This window comes from Triticum dicoccoides, chromosome 3B (assembly GCF_002162155.2).
Source record: "Triticum dicoccoides isolate Atlit2015 ecotype Zavitan chromosome 3B, WEW_v2.0, whole genome shotgun sequence".
Classification (NCBI taxonomy): Eukaryota; Viridiplantae; Streptophyta; class Magnoliopsida; order Poales; family Poaceae; genus Triticum; species Triticum dicoccoides.
This window is the reverse complement of record NC_041385.1, coordinates 3639722-3654790: the sequence shown is the minus strand read 5'-3', so window position 1 is coordinate 3654790 and position 15069 is coordinate 3639722. Positions and strand designations below refer to the sequence as shown.

The 15069-nt window shown below is 41.6% G+C and overlaps 1 protein-coding gene across 1 annotated transcript; it reads left to right on the top strand.

Moving 5' to 3' along the window:
* Positions 1–6384: 6384 nt before the first annotated feature.
* On the top strand, positions 6385–9011 carry LOC119274255 (beta-glucosidase 26-like). The gene is made up of 11 exons (XM_037554925.1): positions 6385–6619; positions 6769–6827; positions 6939–7014; positions 7117–7188; positions 7284–7371; positions 7469–7712; positions 7837–7952; positions 8087–8304; positions 8394–8425; positions 8522–8624; positions 8731–9011. The coding sequence occupies exons 1-11, from the start codon at positions 6385–6387 to the stop codon at positions 9009–9011; spliced, it is 1524 nt and encodes a 507-aa protein (XP_037410822.1).
* Positions 9012–15069: the final 6058 nt, after the last annotated feature.

The following is a 15069-nucleotide window of genomic DNA, read 5'->3' as shown; positions in this document are numbered from 1 at the left end:
GGGTGAACCCAGCAGAATCCAATTCCAAAAATCCGCTGCCAAAATCTGAACCAAAAGCGGAAGCAGCCCAGGACGTGCTTTCCAAAATCTGATTCCGCTGCGGGCCAAAATCTGAAAAAGCTGTATCAGCTGGTTTGCCAAATGACCTACATCTTTTTCACATCAGATTTTCCACAACTATTTTTCCACAGCAGATTTTTCACAGCTGCTTTTAGAAATCAACAGTCGAACCAAACAGGGCCTCTAGCTAGCCTATTCGATACAATTTACGTGCATTTTATTTTCCTATTTTCCGGTGCTCTTGGAATCTTGCAAATAAAAGGCAGCCTTAGTGTAGAAAATGAATCGATCTTGTGATTGAGAACTCGTGGTGGCACGGTATCGTTTATCATGTATGTCTAAAGATTTATGGAGAGGCCTAGTGTTTATTTATAAAATGATGATATTCCAATAGATCAAAGCAATTAACACGAATAAGAGCAACAAAAACTCTTGGCTTTTCTTGAGACAAACAAAAACTCTTGATAGAAAGGGGTGGAGGTGGAGGGGTGGGACGAATGGGCCATCATCAATGGGTCTGGACCATTCGGCAAATGGGCATCTTATATCGGAGATCAAAGACTTGATGGTAGTTAGGGAGTTTATTTCTACGAAAATTTATGGGCACCAAAGTAGAGTGGCAGATTGCGTGGCAAAATTTGGTAGAACTGACTGTAGCACGGCTTGTTGGCTACACTGAGGATACCCTTCCCGCCGCCTGCCGACTCACCCCGGGGTGTTGCACCCCGACACCTCCCGTCACCATCCCCAACGGAAGTTTAGCTCCAGGGCCCGTTTGATTTTAAAAGGTTTGAATGCTAACAAAAAAAAGATTCAATCCCTAAAAAAAGATTCAATCCGTATTTTTTTGAAATAATATATTTCTTATGAATTTTTCACATGTGAGTTCCATTTGTAATAGTTTTTCTTTTGAGGGGATCCATTTGTAATGTTCACAATTCCATTTTCTTAAGATTCATTTGCACCTACACTTTAGAAGATAATTTTTGTGGCAGGCTCGGTTTCTATCATCAAACAAATTAAATCTATCAGACTCTAGGCTGTTGGATACAGTTTACGTGCATTTTTCCCCCTATTTTCCTCGCTCTTGGAATCTTGCAAATAAAATGAAGCCTTGTTGTAGAAAATGAATCGATCTTGGGATCTATAACTCATGTTGACACGGTGTCGTTTATCATGTAGTCGTATGCCTAAACATTTATGGAGAGGCCTGGTGTTTATTTATAAAATGATGATATTCCAATAGATCAAAGCAATTAACATGAATAAAAGCAACAAAAACTCTTGAATTTTTTTAGACAAACAAAAACTCTTGATAGAAAAGGGCAGAGGTGGACGGGTGGGACTAATGGGCCATTGGGTCTGGACCGTGCGGCATATGGGCATCTTTGTGTTTCTAAATCTCATCAATCAACCACTCTAGTTCGAGCATGTGCTAGTTTCGAATATATTGACTAAATAACACAACAATTAATGGTTTACATGTTTTCCTTCCCAAACCTTAGATGGTTAGGGACCTCCTATACGCCGCATTATGCAGCAGGAAGTCGGGGTTTCGCATAGAGCAGTACTCCGACTGGGCCGGCCCACGCATGAGCTGCTAGCAGTGTTAAAAGAAAGTAAGAAAAAGGAAGAGTGTCACGCAGGATTCGTACTCGCGATCGCTCTGCTGCAAAGCCAAGTAGCTAGCCACTGCGCCTTACTCGGTACACAGGCAACGCAAATACTTTAAATACTGATCAATTTATCACAATCACGGACAAGTTTGAAAAACAGTGAACAATTTTTTACTTTGTGAACATATTTTTCAAACAGGAACATTTTATGAATTTGTGAACAAATATTGAACAACAGACACATTTTCTAAAAACTCCGAACAAATTTCGAATTTGTGAACAAATTATCAAAATGGGAAAGTTTTGAATTTGTGTACAAATTTGGAGAGCAAATTTTGAAGCACGAACATTTTTTGAATTTTGTGAACAAATTTTGAAATGGAGAACAATTTTGAAAAATCCTGAACAAATTTGGAAGCGTGAATTTGTTTCCAATAGGTGAACAAAAAATTGAAATCCAGTACATTTTCTGAATTTTGAAAGTTTTGGTAATGAGAACATTTTTTTTTTGAAAACTGAACATTTTTTGAAAACAAGAATGTTTTGGAATTTGTGAACAATTTTTTATTGCAGTAATTTTTTTTGAATCTTGAGAACAAATTTAAAAACGGAGAACAAATTTCGAAGCATGGACAATTCTTTAAAGCACATACATTTGTTGAATCTTCAGAATTTGTTTTGACACGGAGAACAATTTAAAAAATACCGAACAAATTTGGAAGCGTGAATATTTTTGAATACGTGAAGAAAAAATTTAAATCCAGTCCATTTTCTGAATTTTGAAAGTTTTAAACAATTTTTGAATTTTGAGAACATTTTTTTTGAAAACTGAACAATTTTTGGAAACATGAAATATTTTAAAAAAAGTTTGAAAGAGAGAGAATAAAAGAAAAAGAAAGAAAAAACCAAAGAAATAAAATTGTTGAAAAGAGAAATTAACTTGAAAAGGAAAACTGAAAGAAAACAAAAAAGTAACCAAAAAAAAGAAAAAGAACCAGAAAAAGGAAGAAGAAAAAACAGAAAGAGTAAAAAAGAAAAAAAACGGTTCAGGAACCTTCTAGGTGGTTCCCAAAACCAGTAAGAACCGACTGGGAACGCTGTAGAAGGTTCCCAAAACCGGAACCTGGTTGACGCTACAGGGCCGGCCCAAAATCTCTCGCTAGTCAGATCCCCCTATGCGATTAGTCGACAGTTCGACGCAGCGAGCGTCCAATAGGGAATTCCAGACGGTTAGGGCAAACTCACCCCTCCAAAATTTGCATGCGAGCCCGTGGATATGCCTCCCCTTTGCCTACCGCTCTAGCGGCCGGTGGCGGGGGAGGGGAATCCCGGTGCCTCCGCTCCGGTTAGTAGTTTAGGTTAGGGTTTTTAGTTCTTGCAGGTGCGGTGCTCGGGCGGGAAGCGGCGCTATTTCTTCAAGTTCGTTGTCTAGGCTCCGATCCTCCTTGAGTTCATCCGTCTGGATGTAGTCGACGGAGCTCCGGCATAGATTCCTACCGTCTCTTTGGTGCATTGAGGTTAGGGTTTCTCGTCTTGTGCGAGATTTGATGTTAGATGCTTCAGATCTATGTAAGGGTTCAATGACGACGACTGTGGCTCCAGGGCACTGGCCCTTAGGGAAACGTGCACGAAGACTTCCCGACTGTCATCGACAAGGTCAACCTGGCCCCGGTAGGGGAGCGACGACAGTGGCGCGTTGGGGGCAATAGTGATTCTTTGGGGGTCTTGGAATCTCAATGTAATTTTCATTATGTTCGAGATGCTTTGTACTTCAGCTGAACTTTGATAATAGAACTGGATCACTTTCACACACAAAAATTAACGGTATACATTTTAAATGCTCAGTTCAAAATTTATTTCTCAGAAATTGGATTTCAGAAAAGAAAAGGCACTCCATACATAAGACCACATCCATCTTACGGGCAGGAGAGAAAGTTGTCATCAATCAACCTTCTAGTTCAAGTATGCATTAGTTTTGAAGCCATCAACGCGAAGGACACAACAATTAATGGTTTGCGATCTGGGAACTCAGTTTAAAATATCGGCAATAGTAATTTCCGAACGTTCTCACCTTATCGATAGATCCGAACGATTAGCTCCAGCGGTCCACCTTCCGCCTGCTTTTCGATAGATCCGAACGATTAGCTCCAGCGGTCCACCTTCCGCCTGCTTTTCATTTTTCGAAAAAAAGATGCAGCAGTGGGAGTCGATCCTTGCACCTGCTGCATGCATTCTCGTCTCTGTAACGAGCCCAACTGACTCTTTTTCGTGTTTAAAAGGACGTTGCATTTCGTTTTATTGTATACGGCCAAAAAACTAGAAAATAAATTTGATGTCTGTGCGTGGGGTGCCTTCGACTCGGACCTGAGTCTCTCATAACTAAGCTCAGGCCCATTAACCAGCTCACTTAAATTACTTTTGTTGTCTTACCCCTAATTTTATGCTTTTAAATAGCCCGTTGGTTACAGTAGGCAGTTTCCATATATAGTATTAAAAATGCTATTGTTTCTCTCCATTACGGTAGTATGTCTCGTTGTCTTGCTCATATTTCTATCTTGTCCGAGGAAAGTAAATAATGGGCTGAAAAATTAAGAGGATAGAAATGGGAGCACATAATCTGTGCTCTCATTATGGTAGCATGTTTCTCTCCATTTCAAGACCAGGAGCACGCAACCAGTGCATGTCATCGGGCTCTTGGACTTGATAACTTAGGTACAGAGACTACGATAACTTTGCCCCGTGGATAAAAGTTGGTCAAAACATACCATCGATAATTTTTTGTAAATAGCATGATAATAAAGACTCACGGACTGGATAACTTAGGAAGAAACACCACGATAACTTTGACCCGTGGAAAAAATTGTTAAAAACATATTCCGATAACAACTGTGTAAATAACATGGTAATATAGGCTCCTGAACCTGATAACTTAGGTATAAACACCACGACAAATTTGACCGGTGATTTTTTTTGTTGAAAACATATTCTGATAACTTTTTTTGGTGTAAATAGCATGATAATATAAGCTCCCGGTCCTGATAACTTGAATACAAACACCACGATAACTTTGCCCCATAAAATCTTTTTGTTGAAAATATACCACTGGTAACTTTTCGTGTAAATAACATGATAATATACGCTTCCGGACATGATAACTTAGGTACAAAAATCACGATAACTTTGACCCATGTAAAAAAGTTGTTTGCAAACATACTCCGGTAACATTTGTATAAATAACATGGTAATATAGGCTCCCCGGGCCTGATAACTTAGGTACAAACACCACAATAACTTTGACCCGTGAAAAAAAGTTGTTGAAAACATACTTTGATAACTTTTTGTGTAAGTGCATGATAATATAGGGTCCCGGTCCTGATAACTTGAGTACAAACACCACGGTAACTTTGACCCATAAAAAAAAACTTGTTGAAACCATACTCCGATAGGATCTGTGTAAATAACATGGTAATATACGCATAGCAGAGCTGATAACTTATTTACCCAGCCATGATAACTTTTGACTCAGAAAAAATATATTCAAAACATGTTAACATGGTATCTAATTTCGAAGGTCTCGCCGCGGCGGATTTTTTTTGTAAAAACAAATTTTTGATGGAACAGGCGATTTGAGCTACAAAACATTTCGAAATTTAAAAAATAAAGAGAATCTACGTTGACATTAGTTTTTCTGCACTTTTAATGCATTTGCACGTGAGATAAAGTAAGAAGTCATTTTTATGCCTGGATTTTGCCTGCGTAAACATCATGGTAACTTATGTATCATAGACGTGATAATTTGCATACCCCACGCATGGTAACTTTTTACCCGGAAAAAAAGTCGTCAAAACATATCAACATGGGATCTAGTTTCGTAGATATCGTGGAGACGAATTTTTTATGTGAATTTTTTTTCAATCCGAGCGACGGTTTGAGCTACAAAATATTTTAAATTTTAATAGAATATTTTAAATATTTTAAATTTTCAATCCGAACGTTTGGAAGATATAACAGTCCTTAAAATATATTTCTGTTGAAAATTTGGATTTCAGAAGAAAGAAGAAAACACGTCCATCAAATTCAAACCACCTGGACCCGTCGAACGGGACAAAAATCTCATCTATCGACCCTCCTTAGTTTGAACACGCGGCTATTTATTTTTTCCATGCACGTATCATGGGAAAACAAATACTAAGCACATCCAACAACTCCCTCAATCGTATGGAAGGGACGACAAAAACTCATCAATCAAGCTCCTTAATTCGAGCATGTCTTACTTCACCTGTCGCCACTAATCAGTGTGATTACAACGGACTTTTGCATACTAAATTTTGACACAAGCAAAAACAAGTATTATCCTGTGCCATCACACAAGCGGCTGCCGGCCGGAGGGGTAGCACTAGCACAGTAGCACTCGACCATGCGCGCGCCCGTATCTTATCTTCCAAACTTGTTTGTTCCCTAGTTACTTAGTACTCCCTCCGTCCGAAAATACTTGTCGGGGGAATGGATGTATATAGACGTATTTTAGTTCTAGATACATCCATTTTTATGCATTTCTTCGACAAGTATTTCCGGACGGAGGGAGTAATATAATGAGTCGCGCACAAACACATAAGCATGTCCCGCGTACCCCTGCACAGTTGCTATTATTTAGCCCCGCAGACCAAGGCTTGATCTCCCCACTCCGGCTTCCTCGCTCACGCACACCATGAAGCACGCGGCGGCGCTGCTGCTGATACTAGCAGCAGCCGCTCATGTGCTGCTGCCTTGGGCGCAATGCCACCGGCTCAACCCGGAGATCCACGACGCCGGCGGGCTGAGCCGGCAGGGCTTCCCGGAGGGGTTCGTGTTCGGGACGGCCGCGTCGGCGTACCAGGTGGAGGGGATGGCGGAGCAGGGAGGGCGAGGGCCAAGCATCTGGGACGCCTTCATCAAGATACCGGGTAAAAACATTTCCATCGATTTGGTTCATCTTGTTTCTTTTTTCTCCTAGCTCCACTGAACAAGTTGTAGTGGTGCTACTGCTACATGCATACATGTACATATCTGCATCTTGGATCTAAATGGGTGGTGTTGTTGGGGGGATCGACAGGGACGATCGCCGGCAACGGCACCGCCGATGTGGCCGTCGACGAGTACCATAGATACAAGGTGTGTATAGTAAGCGATTAATCATCCAGCTGATTGCTCTGTTTTTGCGAGTGCCTTTTGGTGTGTCGTCAACTCGTCATGCTTCACAAAGGTCTTTATTCTGAGGTGTAGGAGGATGTGGACATAATGAAAAACATGGGCTTCGACACGTACCGGTTTTCCATCTCTTGGTCGAGGATTTTCCCAGGTATATTGAGTATATGGCATCATCTCTCCTCCAGCTGCAGCAGTTTCAAATTTCAAAAGAGTATTTGATGCACATGGAGTTGTGTATAAAATTCAATTCTAGATGGGACTGGGAAGGTGAACTGGGAAGGAGTGGATTACTACAACAGGCTCATAGATTACATGCTTCAGCAAGGTAACGAATTTCTACACGAGGCAAGAAGCTTTCAATCAGCACCAAGGTCCCGATTTCTAGTTTAATTAATAACCCTTATTATAATGGTGGATTAGGCATCACTCCATATGCAAACCTCTATCACTATGACCTCCCATTAGCACTCCATCAGCAGTACCTTGGCTGGCTAAGCCCAAGGATAGTGTAAGCATTTCAAATAGCTAATGATTATTTCCACATTTCAAAGTTGAATTTAAGTATGTGTCGTTGATACGCCCAACTTCTTTTGTTTCTACAAAAGGGGCGCGTTTGCAGACTATGCCGATTTCTGTTTCAAGGTGTTTGGAGACAGGGTGAAGAATTGGTTTACCTTCAATGAGCCGAGGTGCGTCGCAGCTCTCGGCTATGACAATGGCCTCCATGCACCGGGGAGGTGTTCTCAGTGCTCTGCAGGAGGCGACTCCACGACAGAGCCGTACCTTGCCGCGCACCATCTCATACTTTCACATGCTGCGGCGGTGCGGCGATACCGTGACAAGTATCAGGTAAGGCTGACTGAAGATTACCTTCAAGTCATTTCTCACTTGAAGAATCACATATTCAATGGCAGTGCCTAATAGTGAATGTTAACTAGTATGTTTCATTCAATCATTCTGTTCTATTTAATAGCATCACCAAAAGGGGAGGATTGGAATTCTCTTGGATTTTGTATGGTACGAACCTTTGAGCAACAGCAATGCTGATCAAGCTGCAGCACAGAGGGCAAGAGACTTCCACCTTGGATGGTAAACTCTAAACCAGTTTACCCCAGGATAAAATTTTACTTCACAAGTTCAGATTGCAACACATGTCTACCACCCTACTTTCACCAACTTTGTTTGGAGGGAAGCAGACTGAAACTGTATGAATGTCCTTGCAGGTTCCTTGACCCCATCATCCATGGTCGCTACCCGTTGACGATGCTCGAGATTGTCAAGGATAGGTTGCCACGCTTCAGTGCCGACGAGTCCACGATGGTTAAAGGATCCATTGACTATGTTGGTATCAACCAATACACTTCTTTCTACATGAAGGACAATGGCACTTGGAACCTGACGCCTATCAGTTACCAAGATGATTGGCATGTTGATTTTGTCTGTAAGATCTCTCTCATTCATGCCAACTCCTTCTACTGTGCCACATACTTCACATTCTTAGACCCTCGTGATTTGCATGTGTCTTTGCAGATGAACGAAATGGCGTGCCTATTGGAGCTCATGTAAGTGTTGTTCTAGATTACTCTCTGTACCTTGTAGATGGATAAGTCAGGTTTTCTGTGGAACATTGTAACTGCAAGCTGGTTGAGTTTATGCAGGCAAACTCCTACTGGCTTTATATTGTACCATGGGGAATCAACAATGCTGTGACCTATGTTAAAGAAAGATATGGAAATCCTACAATGATCCTTGCTGAAAACGGTACTTCAACATCTCAAATGACAATTGTTTCTTCCAGTTAAACAAATTACTCCCACTACTTATCGTTCTCATAAGGACATGAATGATCAATGTTATGGTCTAACAGGGATGGACCAACCAGGCAACGTGAGTATCGCTGACGGTGTGCGCGACACAGTACGAATCCGGTACTACAGAGACTACATAACCGAGCTCAAGAAGGCGATAAACGATGGCGCCCAGGTGATCGGGTACTTTGCTTGGTCTCTGCTTGACAACTTCGAGTGGAGACTCGGCTACACTGCCCGTTTCGGTATCGTCTATGTGGACTACAAGACTCTGAAGAGGTACCCAAAGGACTCAGCGTTATGGTTCAAGAACATGCTCTCCGAGAAGAAAAGGAGCTAGTATTACAAACAAGATCCCCGGGTGGATCAAATTCTTCCGCTTTCAGAATATGCATAGTGTAGCATTTGTTCATCATTGCACCTCAAATTTAGCTTCAAGAAGCTGGAAATGAAAAACATTGAGACAGTAACTTTTCTTTCTTATAATACAAATCGGAAACAATGAGATCTCTTTTAAGTCAAAACACTACTGGTCGATCAGTTTAAGTGCACTGAAGCTCATGACGTAATTAACTATCATAATATCAAATGGCACCTTTTGAACAACATACACATGACCTCGCAGAGGAAAGCCAGTTGAGCAATTCACTAGATGCAAATTAGTGCCCCAAAACTGACCTCGTTATATTTGATTACACTCCTCATGTTAGCTAGGCTTCTAGCGGACCAAATTCTAGATTTCTTTGTTTGTTATTGCCATACCTAGTGATAATTAGAAGGGCACTATAATTTCTTTTCAATGCTCAATTGAAATACCATTTTCAGTCAATTTTATATTATGGTAACAAATTATCTTATCTATAAAAAAAACTACATATTTTCTTAACCAACTTTCTGACTGACCTCAGGCTTGTCACAAATTTTTGAGCTGCCAAGCCAGTTTCTACAGTAGGCTAAATCATCCACGACAACTCAACCAAAATGGTTAGGCATAGTGGGAGCAAAGGGGGCATGTGTACCCTCTAACTCTCTTTTGTTCAATTAAACAAAGTCTTAGAGCATCTCCAGCCGCACCCCCCCTCCCCAAACAAGCCAGGGTGCCTTCTTTACCGCCGCCACCGAAAAATGACCCAGTTGCACCCCCAGGACACCGAATTCCACCGGTTTGGCCCAATTCCTTGCCCAGCGATCCCAGGCCGAACCCAATGCACTGGGGGCACTTGGGGACTCTGTCGGAACGAAAAGTGGTGCATGGGCCGCCACTGTCAGGCGAGAAACACCTTTTCCCCGCCTAGATTCGACTCGCGAGAGGTCGGACGGCACTTCCACCCTTCGCCGCATGCCGATCCCGGCGCCATAGCCACTGCCTCACCGCTAGAAAGGCCACACCCCTCCGGAAAGAGAGGGTTTCGCAGCGACATCCTCCATCCCGCTCCTAGACGAGCTCTCCAGGACTCCAAACACGCAGGTGGGGATACCGACGGCTGCCCACCCACTATGCCTGCTAGGTGTTCAGCGATTTGCCTGTTCGGCGATGGACTCCGATGATAAGGATTCGTTCGCGGCTCTGATGGAGGAGGAAGCCAAGGACGACACAGACGACGAACAACACCTCATGATCCTCGACGCTCTGGCCGGCCTGTTCACGAACGATGCAAAGCCACGACGAGGTGGCTCGGCGCCGGGCTGCCGCAAGAGCAAGCAGAGGCATCGAATGGAGGGCTATTGCTTGCTCTACGCCGACTGTTTTGCCGGCCCTCCACTGCACGGCAGGAAAGTGTTTCGGCACCGTTATCAGATGAACCGGAAACTCTTCCTCAGGATTGTGAATGCCATCCTGGAGTTCGACAACTATTTCATTTGCAAGAAGAATTGCACAGACACAGTTGGATTCTCCTCACTCCAGAAGTGCGCGACAGCTATGAGGATGCTTGCATACAGAGCTCGCGGTGATATACAAGAAGACTATGGATGCATGGCCGAGTCCACCACTATTGAGTGTTTGTATAAGTTCTGCAGGGCAGTGGTGGCAGTGTTTGGACCACAATACTTGCGATCACCCAATGCTAAAGACACTGCTCGAATCCTAGCACAGAATGCAGCAAGAGGATTTTCTGGGATGCTTGGAAGCATCGATTGCATGTAGTAGGCATGGAAAAACTGTCCATTCTCTTGGCAGGGGATGTACAAAGCTGCTAAAGGAGCTTGTTGTGTGGTACTTGAGGCAGTGGCCACACAAGACCTCTGGATTTGGCAGGAACTCACAATGACATCAACGTACTGCAGTGCTCGAATGTGTTTGCCAAGCTTGTTGAAGGTCATGCTCCTCTGGTGAACTTCGAGGTCAATGGGTGCCACTACAACAAGGCATACTACCTAGCAGATGGCATCTATTCTAGATGGTCCATATTTGTGAAGACTATCTCAAACCCTGTGCCAGAAAGCCAGAACTGCTACTTCGCCAAGTGCCAGTAGGCCTGCAGGAAGGATGTCGAGCGGGCATTTGGTGTGCTCCAATCTAGATTTGCTGTTGTCCGGTACCCACTCTGACCTGGTCGAAATCTCAGATGTGGGAGGTGATGAATTGTTGTGTCATCTTGCACAACATGCTCATTGAGAGCGAGCAGGAAGAGCCAGTGTTTGACACTGAACCATATTTCAGGCAGGGTCCTCTTGCATATTATTAAAAAAAGGCAATTTCTATGTAAACGGTGTGCAAATTTTGCCATTATTTATTTATTTATTTATTTTTCATTTTCGCTTTCTTTATATATTTGCATTTCTCTTTAACTACATAAATGCACGGATATGTGTAGTGATACGATAGCTCCTAGCTAGCTTTTTTATTTTACTTGGAAGCCCCTAGCTAGCTTGTACTGTTTGTGTCTATACATGCATGGCGGCATTGCTGGCTCGCTTCCGCTGACCGTGAGGCAGCGAGCCGTTCCCTGCAGCCTTGCACGCATGCATGCTCGTCCTTCCGGTCAGCGTAGTGCACAAGGCCGGTGGAGCGCGTTGTGTGTTGCCAACGCCACACGACAGAAATCGACTGACCGGAATTTTAATTTCAGTCAGCTGACCCTTAGCCGGTCCCACTAGTGGTACTGATCCGTTACAACGTGCTGAAGTGTGCTAGTTTCTTGGTAGTTCCTTGCGATTAACTCGATAAGTTGAGGCCCATGTGGCCTTCCCTGTCGTTCTCGACGAAACAAAGCTCTGCTCCCATGGCCGACCGAAACAGGGGAAGATGCCGAGGATGATTCCGACGACGAACGCCGATGGGGAAAATTGGGTCTATAGTAATAGAACTGGTGTTCACTACTCAGTTTGGTATGATTCAGACCAGATGTAACTCGCTGCTTTATCTGGTCTAGGTGTTGTAGCACTACCAAGTTTGCTCTATCAAAGTTGCTGCGTTGATCTGAGTATGTCACGTGCAGTTCCCTGCGACCATTGCAGTGACCATCTCCTTCGAGCCTCCCATCGTGCTTGTTAACGGGCAAACCAACACTAACACCAGGCGGCTGGTCTGCGCCATATAGAAAATTCTCACAGAAAGAGATGCACTCTTGTGCCAAATAGCCCTGGGCGATGCTTCCATCCGGACGGGACATGTTACAAACGAATCCTTTGATGATCTCATTCATCCTCTCAAACGGCATCATGTTGTGCAGGAATGACGACCCCAGGTCTATTATGTCATCCATAATATGGACACACAGATGCACCATCACGTCAAAGAACGCGGGCGAGAAGTACATCTCAAGCTCATTCATATCACAATGATCTCTTCCTGTAGCCTTTGGAGCTGCTTCACACTGATCGACTTTCGAGAGATGACGTCGGTGCTAGGATCGGTCGGATCGTGAAGACGTACGACTACATCAACCGCGTTGATATAACGCTTCCGCTTTCGGTCTACGAGGGTACGTGGACACACTCTCCCCGCTCGTTGCTATGCATCAATATGATCTTGCATGTGCGTAGGAATTTTTTTGAAATTTCTATGTTCCCCTACAGGTATCAACAAAATACTTAAGGGTCATAGCCGTGTAGGGGTTTGTGCCTTACTTTGGGCAATTTGGAATTGCCGGAATGACTGTGTTTTTAACATGTCTCGCTCTATTAACTTTTTACAGGTTATCTTCAGAGTCACCGCATCGATCCGTATGTGGGCATCACTTCAGCGTGGTGACGTTGGGGGGCTCATGGCCTTTGGGTGCAACCGTCTGGAGATGGTTTCACAGGCGTTATTTGACCGGTTTGGCTGGCATGTCACTAATAGATTATGTGGTTAAGTCATGTAATCTTTCGTTTGTACCCACCTTTTGTGGTGTTTTCTTTTTTTTTATCATTTTAGTTGATACTATGTACGTTTCAGACATATTTATTTCCTTTTAATAAAAATGGTTGTGTGCATTATGATGATGCAAAGGCCGGGTCTTTCCCCTTTGAGAAAAAAAACATATCTGCTATAGCATAACTTTTATCAAGTAACCTGCTATATCATGATTGAAGACAGTGACTGTTTGCATTAATGCTGCATTTCATCATGGCTACATATCTTGACCTGAAAAATGCGACGAGAACAAAACAGCAAGAGATCTATACCAGCATCAACAAATGGTGATCAGTTTAATAAGATTCCTTCTTCTGAGCATTATGCAATTTTATTTGGAATAGCACTTTTAGGAGCTGAGGAAAAACACGGCGGTAGGGGCACGATCATTAGTCAACAGGTTGAACGATATACATATACATATTGAATAATTTAATACATGTTAAACATTTATTTGAATAAATTTATCAAATGCACAAGTAATTTATTTTTCAAAAATATCATGAACACTTTTTAAATGTGTGGACATTTTTGAAGAGTTACGTATTTTCTAAATGGCATAAATATTTTTTTGAATTGTATTTTTTCCATTTTATGAATTATTTTAAAATGCCATGACTGTATTTTGAATTGTTTGAACATCTTTTGAATTGTATGAACATTTCTTAAAAATTACATGAGAAAATTTTCATGAACATTTTTCAAAAATGTCATAAACATATTCTGCAAACAAACTTTTATATTCCTTGAATAAATTTTAATGCGGAGCGAACATTTTTTAAGAACTATCTAAAGTAATTTTCCATATAGATATAAATTTAAAATGCAAAAATACCACTCTTGCCAAAAACTGAGACACGAAAAAATTGAACATTTTTAATACATGAGAAATTAAAAAATTCAAAATATAAAAAAGAGATGGTAAAGAGTGAAGAGGCAACCATTCTTGTCGCGCTGCAAGTGAGACACAGGCCCTCTGAGAAACAAATGCTAACTTCTCACATAGAACACCGATAAGAAAACAAATGAAAAAAAAAATTTAAAGGTTCTAAAACAGGTCCGAGAACATTCCAGATTTAGCGTTGATCAGACAGCCCACTAAGGCGAGGGCACAGCGATTGCAGGCGAGACAGACCGGAATACCCTATTTGACGCGCGCTGCGTCAAACTGTCGGCGCTTCGCACAGGCGAAGCGACCGAGCGACGCAATGGGCCGGCTCATTATGCGTACGCAGTTCATGTACTATCGTCCGTTTTTGGGAACCTTCCAGAAGGTTCCCTAAACCGGTATATTTTATCTTACTGGTTTTCCTTATAATATCGGGGTTTTTTAATTTCTTTTTGTTATTTTTCTGTTTCTTTTTCTTCTTTCCATTACTTTTTTCTGTTTCTCTTTCTTATTTCGAGTTTCTTTTCTCTTTCTTCACTTTTTTCATGTTTTTGAAAAAAGTTCCAAAAATTAAAAAATGTTCAAATTATTATAAAAAATCATGAGTTCAAATTTTCGTCATAAATTCAGAAAATGTTCCATTTTTAAAATATTGTTCTAGTTTCAAAAAATGTTTCCGTTCTTTAGAAATTGTTTGCAAATTTCAAAAAATGTGCATGTTATCACTTTTTCAGGAGTTTCAAAATTGTTCACTTTCAAATTTTTGTTCACAAATTTCAAAAAAATGTTCGGGTGATTCAAAACATGTTCCCGTTTAAAATAAATTGTTCGCAAATTTCAAAAAATGTGCACAGTTTCATTTTTGAGTTTTGAAATTGTTCAGTTTCAAATTTTTGTTCACAAATTTTAAAAAATGTTCGGGTGGTTAAAAACATGTTCCCGTTTTAAATAAATTGTTCGCAAATTTCAAAAAATGTTCACAATTTCATTTTTGAGTTTTGAAATTGTTCGGTTCTAAATTTTTGTGCACAAATTTTAAAAAATGTTCGGGTGGTTCAAAACATGTTCCCATTTTAAATAAATTGTTCGTAAATTTCAAAAAATGTGCACAATTTCAATTTTGAGTTTTGAAATTGTTCAGTTTCAAATTTTTGCTCACAAATTTTAAAA

Coding starts and splice junctions, on each gene's coding strand:
- LOC119274255 (XM_037554925.1), top strand. CDS start 6,385: ATGAAGCACGCGGCGGCGCTGCTGCTGATACTAGCAGCAGCCGCTCAT. Junction 7,015..7,116: donor TTGGTCGAGGATTTTCCCAG/GTATATTGAGTA, acceptor ATTCAATTCTAG/ATGGGACTGGGAAGGTGAAC. Junction 8,305..8,393: donor TTGGCATGTTGATTTTGTCT/GTAAGATCTCTC, acceptor GTGTCTTTGCAG/ATGAACGAAATGGCGTGCCT.